This window comes from Echiichthys vipera, assembly GCF_963691815.1.
Source record: "Echiichthys vipera genome assembly, chromosome: 20".
NCBI lineage: Eukaryota > Metazoa > Chordata > Actinopteri > Perciformes > Trachinidae > Echiichthys > Echiichthys vipera.
Window position 1 is genome coordinate 14,653,470 of NC_139845.1, and position 20,557 is coordinate 14,674,026.

The following is a 20,557-nucleotide window of genomic DNA, read 5'->3' on the forward strand; positions in this document are numbered from 1 at the left end:
CCTTCAGATCAATTATATATGTGCATTGCTACCTCAGTGCAGCCTGGGTCCTTGTTAACTTCCTGCCAGTTGATGCCATTCACATTCACTGCATCAGGAAATATACTAGGACACATTTAGAATGTTTATGTTTACAACTTTGAAACTGTCTATAACCCAGTAAGCCTATCTTCAATGTTGTTGTGTAAATGTTATTTTCCCCCACAAATGTATATTTGCTAATAATACCTTGCACACACGTTAATACATATTTTCAGACATATTTTTGAAAAAAGAAAATGTTGGAAAGATTTTCATATAATTTGACAGACCCCCTGCAGTAACTCCGAGGACCCCCTGGGGGCCCCTTTCCCCCTGTTGAATGTCTCTGGCCCAGAGTATGACAGATAGAGAGAAGTACCAGTCATTATTACTTCACAGTGCGGTCCGGAGAGCAGAAACAGGGATATATGTCTTAGCTATTACTCAGTCAGTGCTTTGTATGGAGCTTTGCCCGTGTGTATAGCTTAGTAAGGATCGACAAAAGGGCAATGCATTGATTGTGTGACAGATGGGCTTTTGTGTGAAATCTAACGACTCACCACCAACATGACCTCCAGCGTCACACGTAGCCGCCTGGAGTAGCGCTGCGTGCGGGTGGGAGTTGTCTGGTGAAACCAAACGCATTGTTGTGTTGGGGGATGAGCCGTCCGTGCTGCTGTTCTTATTCGCTCCTGCTCGACTGTGGCTAGCGACTGATTCTAGCCTATGAATGGTCCACACAAAGCAAAATAATTGGGTGTTTTCTGTAGAATTTAAAATCGAAACGTCACGGGGCACCAAGTCATGCCTCTTTCCTTTTTTATTAGTTACTAAAAAGACCCCAGTATCGCCCGTTGGATGAGAACACTGTGTGCGGAATTAGAGCCACTTAGCAGGCCGTGTCGCCATTGCTTTGTAAGGCTGCGGGCTAGCTACCGTCTTCCTCTACTAGCAAAGCTGAGGTATGTTCTTTTGCTTTATATGCTTTTTCTATGCTTTGTGTGGTGACGACGAGGAGGCAGTTAATGCATCTGCTAAATGTGTGTTTAATGTTACACATGATGTAGGAATTATCCTACGTTGTTTGGAAGAGCTCTTGTTTTGTTTGACGCCATTTGCTCCGTTTTACAGGGTGGCTAGTTACTCTAAGCTAGTTAGCGGCCGAGCTAATGTTATTGTTAGCAACTTGGCCACTTTGGCAGTGAGTTGTTAGTTATAAAAGGGCAATTTCATCTCTCCACCAAATGGGTAAGTGCTACAACTCCTGCGCAGTCATGGCGAAAGTGACCTGTGTGTGTGGCCGCCTCCCACCGCATTTAAATGCCTCAGCACATTGACTAAACTGTAACGTACAGCTGGCTACTAACGTTACATATCAGTGCACAACCAAGATAATAATAATAATAGTAGTAGTATTAGTAGTATTTTGCTCGTTCAGTTTATGGTTGTTAAAGTATAATGTATTCAAATCTCACAATGTCAAACTTCTTCTGTGTTTTGGTCCAGGGGACATTGGATTACATTAGAATAGATTTCTAGTGTGTATGTATATATACTGTATATTTCCACAATGCGCCTTACATTACATTTACTGTATATATTGTCCACCGATGCTGGCATCACTTTAGTCTGTACAGTTATCTTTCTTTTTCACTGTTTTTGTTGTTTTTGTTTTGAGTCTGTTTAATGCACAACTACCCTATGTGCCATTGAATGTTCCCAGATAGAGTTCTTTGAATTGAATTAAATACCTAATTGCTCTGCTTAAAACAGGCACTTCATCATACCAATCAGTTATAATGGATATTACTTCTTGCAAATATATCTTTACATATTATTTGCAGGATACACAAAATATTCAAAGCATTATCTCATGCCGTCGCAGAAAACGTACCTGTTGAAAACAATTTAAGCTCTAGATCGATAGATAATTCACTTGTCAATGCACACAAGTACAACGAAAGTTAGTTTGGAGCAAACCTGAGATGTCATATTAAAAGAGCGAGAAAATCACACAATACACGAACACTGAGTACAAAAATATCTACAGTAAATATAAAAAGTGTATAACATAGAGCATGTGTCAAGGGAAATACTGCACTCAGTGATTAATTGGAATAATTGTCAATTACACTCACAGGCCACTTTATTAGGTGCACCTGTCCAACTGCTCGTTAACGCAAATTTCCAATCAGACAATCACATGGCAGCAACTCAATGTATATAGGCATGTAGACATGGTCAAGATGTGCTGCTGCAGTTCAAACCGAGCATCAGAATGGGGAAGAAAGGTGATTTAAGAGACTTTGAACGTGACATGGTTGTTGGTGCCAGTCGGGCTGGTCTGACTATTTCAGAAACTGCTGATCTACTGGGATTTTCACGCACAACCATCTCTAGGGTTTACAGAGAATGGTCCCAAAAAGAGAAAAGATCCCGTGAGCGGCAGTTCTGTTGGCGCAAATGCCTTGTTGATGCCAGAGGTCAGAGGAGAATGGCCAGACTGGTTGGAGCTGATAGAAAGGCAACAGGAACTCAAATATCACTGGTTCCAACAGAGGAATGCAGGAGAGCATCTGTGAACACACACACCACCTACTTTCTAGCAGATAGGTAACGGCAGCAGAAGACCACACTGACACTTAATTAAGCGCCAGGTGAACCTAATAAAGTGGCCGGTGAGTGTATACTGCTGTTAGTTTTGTACTGTGAAAAGATAGAGCCTACGTCAATCATAAATAAGTGTGCAGTACAACACAGAATATTGCATCAGTGAATTGTCATGGTCTTTATCTTTCCTGATCTCTGCAAGGCAGCTGCTCAATCCATCTTCGCTGACCTTGATTTAACCCAAATGAAATGCAGATCTCTAATGGTTTCTCCCCACTCTGTGTTTCCTCAGCAACACGGAGCGTCAAGATGAAGAAGAAAGCTCGGCAGCACCGTGTTGTGGTGCCGCAGAGGCCTCCGTCTCCCATCAAGCCTTCCCCCAACAAGCAGATCCTGACTTACGCCCAGGCGCAGCGCATTGTGGAGTTTGACGTTGATGGCCGCCTCCATCGAATCAGCATATATGACCAGCTGGACGTGATCTCGGACGATGACCCCATGGTGCAGGAGATGATGGAGTGCACCAGCAATAAAGAGAATGCTGACAAACCGCAGCAGGTCCTCGTGAGGTCAGTCAGACTAAAAAACAATCAGGAGAAGAGAAACGCTGCGCTGGGAATCACTGGTCATGGAGAAGGAGGTGGACATCAGGCCACTGGTAATACCGGTCCGAAGCTTCAAGAGCCTAAATTTCGTACAGTGGAACATAATCTTCCAGCAGTTCCGAGGCGGTCAGCTGCCTTTTACAAATACACAGAGAAGACGGAGGAAGAGCTGGATGAGGAAACGGAGTATGACATGGATGAGGAGGATTATGCCTGGTTGGACTTGGTGAATGAAAAACGGAGAAGCGAAGGGGTCAGTCAGGTCTCTTACAACGTCTTTGAGTTCCTTGTTGACCGCTTTGAGAAGGAGTTGCACTTGGAGAGTCTGGATCAAGGCAGTGTAAAGCAAGCTCCCATTGATGAGGACGCTGCCTGCTGCATCTGCATGGACGGAGAGTGTCACAACAGCAATGCTATCCTTTTTTGTGATATGTGCAATGTGGCTGTACACCAGGAATGTTACGGCGTGCCCTACATTCCTGAGGGCCAATGGCTTTGTAGACACTGCCTTGAATTACCCACCCAGCCCGCAGACTGCATCCTCTGTCCTAACAAGGGTGGAGCGGTCAAAAAGACAGATGATGACCGCTGGGGCCACGTGGTGTGCGCCCTCTGGGTCCCCGAGGTCGGCTTCTCCAACACCACCTTTATCGAACCCATTGATGGTGTAAGCCACATTCCTCCAGCCCGCTGGAAGCTCACCTGCTACCTCTGCAAGGAGAGAGGTGTCGGGGCATGCATCCAGTGTCACAGAGCCAACTGTTACACAGCTTTCCATGTCAGCTGTGCCCAAAAGGCTGGTCTCTTTATGAAGATGGAGCCAATCAAAGAAGTAACTGACACCGGAGAGCCCACATTCTCTGTGAAGAAGACAGCGTACTGTGGAGCTCACACACCTAACGGGTGTGTAAGGAGGCCTCTTATAGTATATGAGGATGCCAAACCCAAAAATGGACTATGTAGGAAAGGGGACAAAGGGAGAGGTGTTGGTAAAGGACAGTCAAAAGGAAAGAAGAAGAGTAAGAGTAAGAAGCCTGAACCTGAACCCGAAGGCGAAACTGCACCTCCTGCTCCTGTGCCTACGTTTCCCGCTCACAGGTATGAGTTGTGTTCATAATGGCGTGTGTTGTAATTGGCTGGGATGGCAACAGTTACATGTACTTTTAAAACATTGATGCTTGGTGTGCAAGTAGTTGTACAGAGAGGGCTTTTCTGTCTTTCCCAAGGACACTGATAGGGCATTACAGTTACAGGGTTTGGGAATGTGCCACTAAAGCCTTCACAAATTGAAGCCTCAGCAATCTGTTTGTATACATTTGGTGTGTATCGAGTGCCCTTCAAATGCTATTTGAAGTTTGTTTCATTTGAATATTGTTCTGAAAACCACAAGTTGTCTCCATAGTCTGGAAATATACTTGATTTAAATAGTCCTGCATGCTGCCGGGGGCTTTTGAGACGTAGTTGTTGGTGTCTTTCTCCGGCTGTGTCCTTCTAATACCCATCTTCCCGGCTCCTCTAGGTTACAAACCATTCTGAACCAGGTGTCGGTTCAGAAGAAGAAAGCATTTGTGGAGCTGGTCCTAAATTACTGGACACTAAAGAGGCAATCCAGGAATGGGCTTCCCCTCATCAGACGCCTTCAGACAAGCTTACAGTCTCAGAAGAATGCGCAACCGGTTTGTTCATCTGTCAGTCAACAACAGAAGACCCTGTCTTTATTTTGCCTTAAAGTACCATTAGCTTTTAGAAGTTGAAATGTGTAATGATTTTCATTTTCCTTCCATTTGCCTTGTATATTTTTCAACACTTGCTACAATGATGTGTGTTTACAAGCTAATTTATGGCTTAATGTGGAGCTCTGTGCTATTTAAAAAAAAAAACAAAAAAAAAAAAACATCATTATATGGAGTCTGGACATGTACCTATTGTTATAGTTGATCATTTTCTATTTTGTTCTTTTAACATATGTTTTTTTTAAATGTACATTTCTCCTGCAGAGGCAGAGTGAGGAGGAGAGCAGGGCACTGAAGGACCAGTTGAAGGAGTGGCATCGTCTCCGACATGACCTGGAAAGAGCCCGGCTGCTGCTGGAGCTAATCCGCAAGAGGGAGAAGCTTAAGAGGGAAGAGGTAGGACTGGAGGAATCAATGTGGTCAGTTAAATTCTGCTAAATAAATTAAACAATCTGATCTTCTAATGGTTTCTTTTTCTGTGCCGTGATGTTTAGATTAAACTGCAAGAGACCCTCCTGGAGATGCAGTTGAGTCCCTTCAGTATTTTGCTCAGAGCCCTCTTGGACCAGCTCCAGACAAAAGACCAGGCCAAGATCTTCACCCAGCCGGTTGATCTCAATGAGGTGAACTCCAGTATATACATGAATTTGTTTTATAAGGTATATTGTTTTCTTCCTTCAGTTGCCACCAATTGACCATAACAATTTGGCGATGGAAGCACATGAATGCAGGGTTTATACAAAGTCTTTAAAGTTTTGAAAAGGCTTATAAAGTGACGTTTGAAGTGAAATGCTTTATTATCAACATAATCTGGCATTTCATCTTTTAAAAATTAGAAATTTGCTGTCTCATGGCGTGTCACACCAGACAAAAACATACAATACTACAAAGCTGGACAGCTGGTAAAATAGACATAGAGTGCCGTGGCCAAAGGGATTCTTTTAACTGTATTTTTCACAGTTGTATTTATAGTAGCTAATTAGAATTTGAATTTAAAACAAAAATGGTTTAAGTACCCTTTTGAAAGTGCTTAAATTGTACTATTTAAAAGCTCTACAAGCCTTGTAAATACTATGAGTAAAATATGCTGCAAGCAATCATATTTCTTGCATTTCTGGAAAAGTCTGATTCTGGCACTGGAGAAGAAACTCACCATAGCAAAAGTTTTAAGATCTGTACAATCCAGTTTTTAACCAGTACAATGACTAGCATTTCTATCAAGCGACTTCCTCTTTAAGAAGGCCCCAAACTGGACCTGCAGGTTCATATTTCAACGCAGCACTTTGCCATTGTGCTTGTCAGGATGAAGGCCCACTAACGGCAAAACAGCAGGTCTGTTTTACCTGTTTTGCTGCCTGATCGCCAGATAACTGCTCCATAAAAGTTTAAATAAAGGCAAGCCTCACAAGCATTTACTTAAACTTCACTACTTTTGTGTTTTACCAAAGCAAATTATACACATGAGTCCAGGGGAAGACAACTCAATGTGATTTTGTTAAATATTAAAACATTCCTATGAACCCTGACACAAACAAGTAGACCTCACAAAATAACCTCTTAAAGGGAGAGTAACCACAGCCTTTGCTTCTCCTGCATCGCCACTACTGTTAAAAAGTTGCACTTAAACACAGTCCAAAGACTACAGACAGCAGACAACTGCTCCCTCCATGGCACAGGTTCTGATCCTGACTTCAGTTATAAATCCACACTCCCTGTCCTTGTGTCGAGCAATGTGACTTCCTGGCAGGTGGTATATGTAAGTTGAGAGTGAGGCACAAGCAGATGGCGACATCTGAAAAAGGTGAAAGGTTCCCCTCTCTGCATGCCCGGCTAGCTCAGTCGGTAGAGCATGAGACTCTTAATCTCAGGGTCGTGGGTTCGAGCCCCACGTTGGGCGCATCATTTTGACTCTGGAGTCATTAATGATAGGTTTTCTTGGTTAGCTGAGCATGTTTAAATTATTTTACTGGCATTGAAGCATTTGAGTTGTAAGACTTTCTAATATGGAATAGAATTGATGGTGTTTCCTTTTTAAGACGTTGGTGTAAAAGATAATAAACCCCAGTAACATTTACTGTCATACTGACATGAATGACTTTAGATGTTGTATTTAAAATAATCATAGTTTGTTAAGACTGTTGGTTTTACATGAAACATACATTGATATTTCATTTCTATTTAAGAAAATATAAAATTTATATTAAAATAAAATGATCTATGCTGTTTTCTGTAGGTGCCTGACTACCTCGACCACATCAAGCACCCAATGGACTTCTCTACCATGCGGCAGCGTATCGATGCACAGGCCTACAACAACTTTGACCAGTTTGAGAATGACTTCAACCTCATTATTGATAACTGCATGAAATATAACTCAAAGGACACCTATTTCCATCGAGCTGCCGTTCGCCTCCGAGACCAGGGCGGGTCCCTGCTCAGAAAGGCCAGGCGAGACGTGGAGAAAATCGGTTTTGACACAGAAAGTGGTACGCATCTGGCTGAAGCTCCTGAAATCAAAGCACCAACATCCTTTTCTTGGGAAGATGGTAAGGGCAGCAGCGGTGATGACGCATGTCTCTGTGTGTTTGCATGCCAGTGCAAGTGAATGAAAAATAATCATATTATGTGTTGTTCATGTTTCAACCTGCTACTTATTTTATTTAATTCTCGCCTTAGTGGACCGAGTACTAGTGCCAGCCAACCGGGAGCATCTGTCTCCGGACAAGCAGCTACAGCAGCTACTGGAGAAGTTTGATCTGACCTGTGCCATGAAGTCCAGTCCCTCCCGCAGCAAGCGCCTAAAGCTGCTCAAAAAGACCATCAACGATGTGCGCAACGAAATGAGCCTAAAAAGAGTCCTACCCTCCTCCCACCACCACCATCACCACCACCATCATCATCATCATCACCACCACCACCACCATAACCACTCTTCTTCCACCACAACTCCCTCCACATCAGCATCATCTTCATCAACTGCTTTCCACTCAGAGTTGAGTAGACCTAAAGAAGAGGAATTGCAGACCAACGGACATTTTACAGATGATGAAGGTATGTATGGATCTAGAGTTGTGTGACTTTGGTTAATCTGAATTAACCCCTTCAAACCCAAATGTCACCCCAAACCCCTGCGTCGCACCCGTCAACAGCAGTGCATTGCTTAGCTCTTTAACGATTCGAAGAGAACAAGATGACAATCTAGTCTGGTAATTATCAGGCTACTACAACACAATTATTTTAAACACAGCTCTGTTTGTGTTGAGGTGAGCATCCCTCTGCTGCTAAAACACTAAAGATGCTCATGTTTTTTTTGGAAAGCGAAGGCTATGGTTGTAATCACAAACCTTAATTTCCCAACCATCTTAATTTTATAATAAACTGATAAAATATGTCAATGTTTCTAGGATAATTAGTGATAATGTTGTGTGGTGATGTGTAATAAGATTTTTCACTGACACTGGCACACACTTAAGGATATTTATTGCACCAATAAATTCCATCTTTTTGACAGAGAATGGGTCATAAAAATCTGGAATCCATTGTCAGTCAAGCAACTGCAGGTTTTGTGTCCAAATAGAGGAAAAAGGAAACACTTCTAGATCATTCATACAGTTTCAATATAACAGATTGTTCAAAATTGTTCAAAGTCTTTTGTAAACTTCCAATTCCAAATCACAGAACCAGACAGTAAGAACTTTAGGATTACTTGGATGTCAGCAGCAGAGTGTTATTGGTGAAGCAAAACAACATTCTTCTTCACATTCTGTCTCAATGGGAATGCGACCAGGGCCTAGAACCAACATTGTCCCCATCACTACGAAAAATGTGTAAACGAGGTCATAACACAGTGTTACTGTATTATCACACCATGTCACTGCAGCAGCTTCTTAAAGCTTATACTCACAGCACACGGGCTGAGTCACATTCATTCTGGTGAAGAGAGTTTTGTTTTGAGCTAGGCGGGGGGAAAAGAAAGGGGAAAAGTAATTTAACTCATTTTTTATTCATAAAAGTACCTCAGTGTTATGTTAAATAGCGCCTTGCTTCACTTTTATGATAAACCTAAAAGCCATATGAGAATCTGCAGTGTCAGCATTTCTATAAACACAAGGACAAAGCGTGAGCGCTTTACTGTAATAGCCTTATACTATACAATAGGTCATATTTTTTGTCCCATGCCATGATTGGAATAATGTTGTATTGTTTATGTTTTTAATTTTATGAATAGCTTGTTGTTGTTCTTCCAAAATTGTTTGCCAGAGATTTCATTATGCTATTCTGCATAGCTAATCCTTCACCACAATAACATGTATTATATTTTATATCCATAACACCATGAGGAAATGGTAATGAGGAGGAAAAAGGAAAAATACATTAATATAAATGATACAACTGAAAATAACAACCTGATGCACTGCACCCAAAACCATAAGAAAACAAATTGCAGTGCATAATTATCCAAAACTTGGCAGCCTGTGTGCCATAACATGAATAATATGTGTTGTGCTTAGTGGTTGCAGTTGATCAATGGCTGTATAATCCAAATTACAACTATAAACAGTTTGTCTGTTCTTTTTCTCTACAGCAGACAAGTCTCTTCCTCCTAAACTAGAGCATTCAGACTCCATCCCTCCCCTCATCCACTCAGAAACAGATCCCGAGCCCCCGACCCTCAAACCAATCGACGCCGCCCCAGACTGTGAAGACAAGCATCTCAGCAAGCGCATCAAGTTCGATGGGGAAATACCAGTGCTGCTCTCCTCCGCTCCACTCCTCAACGGCCATTCCCACGACAGCCTCCAGAACTCGTTGTTTGACGGAGATGTGAGCGTGGTGGCCACGTCGACCCTCGCAGAGCCGACGGGCACAGTTAACCGCCGGACGGCCGTGCTCTTCCGCAAATCGAAGACCGCCAGTCCTAACAAGCCCCAGAGGAGCGGAGACAAGGGAGCCACCAGAGTTGACAGAATAGAGGGCGAGGAGGAGGAAGAAGATGATGACGGCGCACAGCTGGGATCCAAGTCCTTCTTGTCGGTGGTTATACCCAGACTGGAGACCCTACTTCACAGCAAGAAGAGGAAGCACAGTGGCAGCAGAGACGGGGAGGAGGACAGAGGAGAGGGAGAGCATGAAAAGGAGGGAGAGTCCCCTGTGAAAAGACTTGATACTGGTAAGCGTGGTTGGTACAGCTTATATATTAAACAAAACAAATTAGGAACACAGAAGTAGGGCTAGTCGTTCTAAGAACTGTCTAGCCCTACGGTAGCCCAGGAGGGACATTTCATTACTCACTACACATGCTATTGGGTTGTGTCTCCTCTCAGGCTTGTCAAGCGGTTTTCTGGATGTGGAAGAGGGGAAGGAGCTAGAAGACTCGATTAGAGCCAGTAGACCTGTTGAGCCACGAAGACGCTGTGCCTCGGAGTCCTCCATCTCCTCATGTAGCAGTCTGCCAGGGAGCACCAGGTGATCCGCCAGATATGAGCTGGTGTCCAGTCTTGTGATTCTATTTAGATTTGTCTTAAAAGCAGGGCTTGAAGATGTCAGTCGCTGTCTGTTCTGCAGATCTTTAATTGCTCAATTAACTCAGAGCAAGCCATTATCAGCACCCGATGATTTGTTCCAAACGTTGACTCTAGTGTCTCTTTTTCTTTGTTACTAGCACTATCCTAAGTCTTCCAAAATGTGGGAAAGGGAAACCTGCCTTGGTCCGGAGAAACACTGTGGACGATAAGAGCGAATTAATTGCCTGCATCGAAACCGGGAATTTTGCAAAAGCTGCACGAATCGCTGCTGGTAAATGGGCTGCATTATGAAAAGAATCTGCATGCATGTGTGAGGGTTAGTCCTAACATCATGTATATAGAACAGCTATTTGGTTCACCATTTCTAATAAATACACAGGCTTTTTCCAGTGAAATATTGATATTTGATGGATCTGAAATTCTGTACTTCAGTACTACACTCTGCACAGGTGTTGTGCCTTTCAATGAACAGAAACCGAATCAGAACCGAATCAAATAATGTTATAATAGCCTATAACACTTTTCCTTATTTTCTGTCATATCTTACAATGTCAGATGTTCTCTGTCAACTCATGTTGGATTTCTTAACTCTAACCCTATACGGTCATCCACTCTCGACACGCAGTGCCAACATTACAGTATAGCTACATGCTAGCCAGGAAAAGCTGTAATCTTGGGTGCCCCTGGAATATGTCCGGTTGTGTAGTGTTTGATTCAGAAGCTTTTATTGTTCATTTTTCACGGTAGATAGTGCCGCTATACTCAGTCTCTCGGCTGCGCCGGATGACAGACGGTACAGAGTATAGATGTGGCAGACCCGGAAAGACTGACCAATCTGAGCAGACTCAGGCTTTATCCGGGAGTGGCGCTTAGCCATTGCCAATAGGTAATAATGACTTGTTGATAAACAAGTCACGCTTGAGTATCTATGCATTTAAAATAAAACAACATTTATTGTAGCCTGTTTTACTCAGTCTTGTGCAGTAATCAGTGGTAACTAAGCATTATATTAAGTAGTTGTGTATATTTTCAGATGTCTACAGATGCTGTAAAATCTCACGATGTCTTAAATTCTACTGTCTTAAAACTCATCCTGTTGAATTGAAGAGCTGGCCTTTAATATTTGAACCTTTACCTTAATAAAAACCTGCAGCCACCTGGTATTGATACACACAGGAAAAGCAGGGTTGGAAATTGACAGCAGCTACCAGCCAACTTCTTGTGACTTCTGGCAGTGACCAGCGAGTCTTTATGCTCTGCCTGTCATCATGGCATGTAATCCAGTCAGCAGCTGGAGACTCTTCCCTCATCTAAAATTCATATTTGGCTAAAAAAATGCCAAAAGTGGCTGGTAAATTTTAATATCTGTCTTTCGCTGTGACTCTTAAAGGGAAAAGTTAATTTGCCACCCTGATTTTGCTGTGTACTCAGCTCTGACAGCACGGCTTTAAAAAAGAATGTGTTTCTGTGTTTAAACTCACACATGACTTGTTTGGTGTTGTTCCTGCTTCCATAGAGGTTGGCAACAGCAATATTTGGATGCCCGCTAGTGCTGCAACAGTTGCATTGGAACCCTTAAAGCTAGTTTGGGCCAAATGTAGTGGATACCCTTCCTACCCTGCCTTGGTGAGTGTTTGTGGGAAAGAATGCATGACAATCTCTGTCTAAATTTTTTATACTCTGACATTTTCTTGTCATCTCTTCACATTGGAACCTCACTCCTGTCACGCAGGATGAAGCAAGATTTTTACTACAGCTGCTCTTTGACAATTGGGGGGGATAAAAGAGTCCTGTTTTTTCCTCTAGGTGGCAGCCTTTCACTGTGGTTTAATTTGACCTTAGCATGAAAGGACAAATGTGGAAAAGAATCTTATTGCCACAAGCTGGCAGTGTGCATGCGTTTTTGTGTGTATACAGGGTAGACATCTTAACTATACGCTTGAGTGATTCTGTGGGTGGATGCATGTTTGCCATGTGTTTGCATTCATGAGCATCTGTGTCTAACGGCCTCCCCTCTCGCCCTCTCCCGCTGTGTGTAGATCATCGACCCCCACATGCCACGTGTGGGCTGCCAGCACAACGGGGTGTCCATCCCCATGCCCCCCATGGACGTGCTCCGCATTGGAGAACAGATGCAGTACAAAGCCGAAGAGAAACTCTACCTCGTTCTGTTCTTCGACAACAAGCGCAGCTGGTGAGTGTGCTCTCTGTGGGGATGATTTAACCTGACGTAGGTTTCTACAAGGCTACATCTGTCAACTTGTCAGTCAGCTGAGCATTATTGTCTTGTGGCTGCATCACATCAATTGTCAAGAGACAACAAATTGAAAATTTCACCTGGACTTCCATCACTGGGAAAATGTTTTGCAGGCTTAAACAGTGACAGTGGTACTTTGGCCTTTGTGTCACTCTAATGTTTTATTTGCCCCTGGGAAAGAATATTCATCATCCAGGAGTGACAGCTTTGGAGCTAACAACAAGTGTAATAAAAGGGCATCAGACAACTCATACAATAAATAATGTAAATAAAGTTTAATAAATAACAATAATAAAATAAATACTAAATACCGTTTGTTACATTAAAAAAGAAAAGAAAAGTAAAACAAGTTTTTACTTTGTCCTTCAGTTGATTCCATACTCCGTAGTTCTATTTTTTTCCCGGCACATCATTTATAAGTAACATTTTAAGTAACATTTTCCTTTCTTTCCCATAAAGCACTGCACACTCACATGTAGCCGTCACAGAATCATTAGTAGTATTTCAGGACTATTGTTACTTTAGCTATTCCTAAGGTTGAGTATCACAAACTGATGTTGCGGCATTTACGGTGAGTTTGGCCCCAGTTTTTTCCCATTTCCCTGCGTAAATACCTGCAGAAAACACCTGTGTTCACACATAACAAGGACCCCTCTCCAAATAAAGTGATAAAACAAGTAGTCATTTGACAGAACATTTAGTATTTGTTTGTCTTTTATGGGGGAAAAAAATACAAATATTTGCTGATTCGACTTTTTCAAATGTGAGGATTAATTGCTTTTCTCTGTCTTATTTTGTAAATGTAATTTATTTGAGTTTTGGACAAAACAAACATTTGTAAGACATCGCCTTTTGGCTATTTTCTGACATTCGTTGACTAAACTCAAAAACTTACTGACAGTTTTAACAATAATAAAAATAATGTTGCACACAACTGTTACTGCTAGGATATTGTTTAAGTATTTATGGTCCCATATTGTAAAATGTGAGATACCCCTTCTTTATTTGATTTTTAAAGCAGGACTAGGTGATATACTTAATTTGATTTGATGATAAAAACAGACACCACTGCACAGTCGTCATAACGTACATTAAAACTCATCAAGGATGAAACATAATAAAGCCATCAACACATCACAAGATAAAATAACACATTAACATCAAGTGCAGAAAATACAATAAAAATTTGCGAGTGATTTCTTCCTGTTAAGTTTTATGCGAAAAATGATTGTGTGGCTAAAACAAAACTGAGCTCAAAATCTGTCAGCAAGATTGTGACACATTGGAGGGTGGTCGTGTTTTCTCGCCTCAAACGAGCTGTAGCTCTTTGTTTCCAATCAAACTTAGTCATTGCAAGAAATCGCAGTTTTCTTGTGAGAAGAGTGAGATATTCCTGGGAAGTGATACTTCATGGAAAAAAAAAAAACATTCAACCCTAGCTACTGTTCAGGTGTTGTATTAAAGATGCGGTCTCTCTCTTCGCCCCCTTAGGCAGTGGCTTCCTAGGTCCAAGATGGTTCCTCTGGGAATGGACAAGACCATAGACAAAATCAAAATGATGGAGGGACGCACGTCCAGCGTCCGCAAGGCTGTCCAGATCGCCTTCAGTCGCGCCATGAACCACCTGAGCATAGTGCAGGACGAGCCAGTCAGTGACCTCAGCGACGTGGACTGACTCTCTCTCTCTCTCCCTCTCTCCCTCCTCACGCAAACACAAACTTGTACCTCTCCTGTACCAAATACCTTCTCCCTCCCACACACCCCACACTTTCTGTCTCTGCAGGAGACTCAAATGTTTACTGGGCACCCGCCGTAACAGGTGGTGTCTCTTCCTCATCCATTCCTACTCGCACACACTCCTACCATGTGCCGATGGCATACGGCTGCTGCTGAAATGAATGTGTCTATCCTCTCCACCTCTAGGGTTGAAACTGTACTTTACAACGTTGATACTGCTTTTTTTATGTCCACCAACCCCTCTCCCTCCCTCCCTCACGCACTCACTCCCACCAATCATGACTGTCATTTTTTTAATTCATCATTTCAAGGCAAAAAATAATGTTTGTGATTGATTTTTGTACATTTTGGTCACCTTACCGAACGCATCCGTGGTGTCAGGACACCAACCGTTACATTTTGGTTGTGGCTGATTGGTCCAATTTTCATTTCCGTTGCAAGTTATTAAAAAAAGAAGCATCTAGTGGCTGATAAAAGAGCTTAAGTGGAAATTTCCTGCTTTTCAGTTATAGTCAAGGTCACATTTACATTGTCATTAATTTACAAATACCTTCCTTTGTATTTAAACTGTAAATATTCTGTACAGTTGCCTGACACTAACTTATTTTGTAGTTTTGACATCAATGGGTACTGTACAGGAGTTTTCTTGGTATTTATACTTGAGGCATTCTAAGACGTGAGTGCTATTTTGGAAGTGCTGTATGAACAAGTGGAATGGGGGAAAAAAGTACAAAAGCCTTAGTATTAAGGAGATTAGGGCTAAAATGTTACGTTTCTGAAAAGTATGAAAGTATTCCCTTTTTAAGTTATTGAAGTTTATAATCGTAAGCTTCCATTTGGCATTAATCCTCTTTGTATTAAAAAATAGTTTTAGTATATTTTTGTTCATATATATTTATATGATTTGAATACACGGTAATAAAAATGTAAGTCTCTGAAGCTCATACAGGCCGTCTGATGTTGTGGACCCAGAACGAATATTGTTCTTAAGAAACCAAAAATGTTGCTACCCAGAAGTTTTTTTGCTGATTTACTTTTCAGTCTGATGTGTGAACTTGTTGCCAAAAAAAGACAAAAAAGTAAAGTGTATTTTTACGTGATACATTTGACTGTTACTTGGTTTTGCTGTAGATGTAGAGAGATGTGCCTGCGTTAACTTATTGTAAAGTATTTGCATTACTTTATATCCAAGGAGAGACGTGCAAACTGATTGTGGTAAAGTGGCACATTTTGTGGTGGATACTTGCCTTCTTTTTAAGTAACCTTTTCTAACTTTTTTTTGTAGTTGTAAACTTCAAGACATTTCATTTTATACTATTGCCTTTTTTTCTGGGTAGCATTGGGTAGTTTTGGTATATTTCATTTTGTACTTAACTGTAGTAGTTTTTTTAATCAGGTCATATGAAATATTGCTGGGACTGTTTTTGTTTCTAGCCAATAATAAATACAAATATGAACAAGCTTTGTTTTTCTTTTGTGTTACCTTCCCCATTATTGATCAGATGAATGTTTCAGACATCCACAAACTCACTGCAAAAGTAACAGGCCAACAAACCTAATCGAATCCAATTTGTTATTGAATTTACATTCTTTTTGGCCTTATTCGCGTCACAAGAGGGACTCAAATTCTCCTCAATGTCACTTAAAAGAACTGAACTTCATGGTTGGCAGAGAGCAGACACTTATTCAGCCTTCTACCTGCCATATGGCACTACCCTGCTCATCTACTCAGCTCATGATTGTCCACTTAAATAGCAAATTGTGTCAAATAGGTTGCCAGCTATGTAATATGGTCTGCTATATTTCAGCGACCTCATGTTAATTTTTGAAGATCAGAATTGAATAAAGCAAGTCTGTAAAAGGGAGGATTAGATTCAACTTTGAAAGTGAGCTGCTGACATACGTAGAGGTACAGAATCCAAATTTTGATGTTGAACTTTTTTTTTCTACATCAGAAAACTGTTAGTCTCACAAGCACATACTTAACTAAAATGTGGCCACAATCCTAATCAGAACAATTAGTACTCTGGTCATAAGGTTTTAAGTTCGATTCCTGCTAAGGGCTCACCACACCACTGCTCTTATCAGTGAAAATGGTTGATTGGACAAGATAACCACGAGTTGTTTAGATCTAAACCTTAATCAATAGGTAGAGCACTGTGATGCATTAATTTGCTTCTGTACTGTATACGCTGCAGGCTTTCTCTTCTAGGAAGAGCCTTCTCCAGTTACTTTTAATGCATCTTCTATATAGTCCGAATTCCAAATTAGGCTCCAGCTGGGAAATTAATGGATGTACTAGTAAATATGTCAGGAGTCTAATGAAATCATTAGAGTTCCCCGTCTCCAGTTCCCAAGCTATATCTTTTTTATTTTTTCCAGGAAATATTTCAGCACTGATTGTACAAACCTCTAGCTACACTATTTCACTTGCATCTTATTTATAGTGTCAAATAATAATAGACGTTATCTGGAGTCAGGACACTTTCCTATAGAGTAGGTCTAGACCACACCATGATTTACAGAGACCCAACAATTCCCCCATGAGTTGAGAAGATCACAAACAACCTACACCTGTGGTCCTTTACTGAAACAAAACGACCAATGCAAAAATTACAAGTAAAAGTCCTGCAATGAAACCTCTATAGTAAAAGTATGTATTATCAGTAAAACACAATGCACATCAAGCAAGCTTTGAACTACTTTTTTATACATATTGGTTGATCAGTCCAGTTTGCACTAATCGCTACAAACCCTTACAAGGTAAATCTAAGGGGTCGTGAGCTCGTTAACGGGGAAGGAATGGTGAAAAACAAGTTCTCCTACACAAACGTGTATTCATTTTTAGGACATTTATTTGATCTTTGTTCTTTTTGTGAGATAACTGTCTGAAAAGTTACAGGGGAAAATGTCAACTCAGACACCTGAGATGAACTCAGAGTACTCAGAGCTTTTACTAAAGTGAGAGTAGTTTTTCCACACTGTAGAAATACTCTGTTGCAAGTAGTAACAGTCCTTTATTCAAGATGTACTTAAAGTACTCATTATGCAGAGTTCCCTGATTCAGAATAATATATTATTGGCTTACGATTATTGAGAAATGAATGTAAATATCTAATGTTGCAGCTGATGAAGATGAACTAATTGTAATTACTATATAGACTGCCATGTAGCTTAATCCATCACAATGTAGCCCATCCTATTTTATTTGTTGATATGTTGTATTAATAATCGGAATATGTAAAGTGACCATCAACTAAAGTTACCAAATAAATGTAGTACAAATAAGTACAACATTTCCATGTAGAAGTATGGATCTTTTCAAATATGTAAACATAAACATTCTAAACGTGTCCTAGTTTAGTTCCTGTTGCAGTTCATGTGAATGACATCAACTGACAGGAAGTTAACAAGGACCGAGGCTGTTGCCTAGCAATGGAATTCTGGTGAAGGTCTATAAAGTAGCATTAAAAAAAATTATAGTTAAGTACAGTACATGAGTAAATATAGTTACATTCCACCACTGCTGTAGCCTACTGTATGTCTATGCTATATAAACATGTAAAATCTTACAAGTGAAGAATAACACCCAACCTAAATGTGTGGGGGGGGGGGGCTATAATATTCCCCTCTGAAATGTAGTGGGGTAGAAGTATATAGTAAATAAATACAGCTAGTATCCCTCCTGCTCAAGTTAACTGAGAGGCACAACTTTGGTTTGAACCTGTATACAGTCTATGGTGTGAACTCAGCAGAAAAATACAGGCGGCCATTTTGAGTGTGTCCACAGAGAGGCGCCGTGGCTCCACAACAAAACCTCCGTGTGACCGAGACGTCATTTCCAAACCCTGCAGTACCTGAGCGTCCACCTGCTCAGCTCAGCTCTGCTCATCCCGCCCCCACTACGGCATGCATCAGTATTCAGCATATAAAGCGTTTCCATCACTGTGTTCACATGGTGAATGCACCGATTAGAGAGAATGTCAATTAATGCTAAATCAGTTTGAAGACATGGCTGCTGCTTTGGTGCCTCTCTTCTTTCTCCTCGAGCTCAGCTCAAAGTCTGCTAAGACCAATAACTGGCCGCCTCCCCTCCTCTTCTATTTTGTTTTATTATTTTGCACAGAGAGTGGGCATGCAATTTGCCACTTAAGTGTTTTATTTGTTTATATGCTAATATTCAGATGAAAGTCAGCTAACAGAGATGGAGGGCTAGAGGTGTAAACAGGCTGTGAGTTGAACCCGTGGCTTCACACTTGTGGAGTGGGTTCATTCATAAGTGCGTCATAAAAAGGGCCAAAGCGAGACACGTCTTAGATGCAAATTTGAATGGAAACTGTTGAAATATGCATTTTTGACTTAAACTAATCCATCTGTTGTTATTTCAAGCTACCGACATTCAGAGAGGAAAGAAGCGCTATGGGGATTAAATGAGCTAGTAATGGCCCTGTGGTATAGAAAGCCACCTTCAAGCCACATTGAAAGACATCTCCCATCTTTCTAAACAATTGAGGCTAATGTAGGAGCACGCAGACACAGCAGAGTCAGACTCCATCCCTCTCTCCTCCTTTTGTCTGTCTGTCTTCACAGATACTAATTGTGTGGGGAGGTAAACACAGCAGTCAAGTGGAGAGGACGGCAAGTCAAGCGTGAATATCAATCTCCCCACATCAGTGTCATCAGATGACTTTGACTGAGTTGAGGCGGGCTCATTAGGGCGGTGGAGCTGGGTGCTGCAGGCCGCAATAACATCCAGGAGGAGGGCTCAGAAGTTATGGAAGCCTGCAGAGCTCACCAGTTAACAGGTGTGTGTGTGTGTGTGTGTGTGTGTGTGTGTGTGTGTGTGTGTGTGTGTGTGTGTGTGTGTGTGTGTGTGTGTGTGTGTGTGTGTGTGTGTGTGTGTGTGTGTGTGTGTGTGTGTGTGTGTGTGTGTGTGTGTGAGTGACAGGGCCATAGATGTATAATCCATCCACCTACACTGAGGTGTCACCAGGGTTCAGGGATGAAATGTCACAAACAGATTCACTCCTCTGCACGTATTCACAATGAGCCGGCCGGCACATGGAGCCACATAGCTGCAAATGTGTCGGTATGTTCCATATTCATGCATCTGATTATTATAAACTTGCGCCACCAGCACTTCTTTTTGCTCCCACGTCAGGAAGTGACAGTGAGAATTGCCTGGGTTTCACACTGGTGTCAAACCTGGCAACTAATTCCTGATAACTTTTCCTCCCAAGATTTTGGCGATTGGTGCTTTTCTTAGATTTTCTTGGTATTTTTTGACTTTTCTCACCAGAATAATTCAAGGCGGATTGGAAGTCATGAGGCTGCTTTTAGTTTACATCAGAGCCATTGTCGGTTTTCTGACAACAAAACCAAAGCAAAGATGGAAAAACAGTTAAAATAATGGCACTCTCTCTAGTTTCAGCTTCTGAAATGGGGGTTGCATCTTTTCTTTGTTATATATCATTGTTAATGGAATATCTTTGGGTTTTGGACTTTTGGTCAGGCAAAACCAGAGAATTTAAAACATTGCTTTGAAGTTTGTGAATTCACAATGAGGATTTGTTGACATTTTATGGACTCTAGACCTTATATTTCTAAGTAGCTCTAAAGGCCCCATATTAGGCTAATTTCCATGAACATACTTGTATTTTGGGTCTTTACTAACTTGTTTACATTCTTTAATGATCAGAAAACTCACTGTTTTTCTCATACTGTCTATCTTAATATAACTGTATTCACTCTCTGTCTGAAACACTCCATTTTAGCGCCTTTCTCTTTAAACCCCCGTTCTGAAAAAGTCCGGTCTGCTCTGATTAGTCAGTGGGTCCGGGTCTCTCGCATCGGCACTGTTGCGGCACTTTCTACTTGGCTTATTTTAAAGGCAGAGTTTCTGAATACAGGCTGTGTGCATTTCTCCATGGATTGGCCATTTTGATATGTTCACAGTATTGATAAAGCATTCGACCTGCTTTATAATAAAAACTCACTTTTTACAAAATGGGACCTTTTAAGGTTGCAACGTTATTTTATCTCTGCCTCTATCTGACCTATATATTTTAT

The 20,557-nt window shown here is 41.4% G+C and overlaps 1 protein-coding gene across 3 annotated transcripts; it reads left to right on the forward strand.

Annotated features, from left to right (window-relative positions):
- The first annotated feature begins 684 nt into the window (after nt 1–684).
- Nucleotides 685–15,806, forward strand: brd1a (bromodomain containing 1a). Of its 3 annotated transcripts, none has more exons than XM_083935331.1 (13): nt 685–983; nt 2,924–4,334; nt 4,756–4,912; nt 5,234–5,365; nt 5,464–5,592; nt 7,203–7,515; nt 7,646–8,020; nt 9,555–10,139; nt 10,294–10,435; nt 10,632–10,765; nt 12,011–12,120; nt 12,534–12,688; nt 14,243–15,806. In XM_083935331.1, the coding sequence occupies exons 2-13, from the start codon at nt 2,941–2,943 to the stop codon at nt 14,424–14,426; spliced, it is 3,810 nt and encodes a 1,269-aa protein (XP_083791457.1). In that variant the 5' UTR covers nt 685–983; nt 2,924–2,940; the 3' UTR covers nt 14,427–15,806. The 3 variants fall into 3 exon arrangements, with proteins under 3 accessions (XP_083791457.1, XP_083791458.1, XP_083791459.1); XM_083935332.1 differs by having other exon boundaries at nt 9,558–10,139; XM_083935333.1 differs by having other exon boundaries at nt 14,247–14,418.
- Nucleotides 15,807–20,557: the final 4,751 nt, after the last annotated feature.

Excerpts from the sequence above, each read along its gene's own strand:
- brd1a (XM_083935331.1), top strand. The coding sequence starts at position 2,941 with ATGAAGAAGAAAGCTCGGCAGCACCGTGTTGTGGTGCCGCAGAGGCCT. Across the intron at positions 7,516-7,645 it reads ATCCTTTTCTTGGGAAGATG|TGGACCGAGTACTAGTGCCA; the intron begins GTAAGGGCAGCA and ends TTCTCGCCTTAG. Across the intron at positions 10,140-10,293 it reads TGTGAAAAGACTTGATACTG|GCTTGTCAAGCGGTTTTCTG; the intron begins GTAAGCGTGGTT and ends GTCTCCTCTCAG.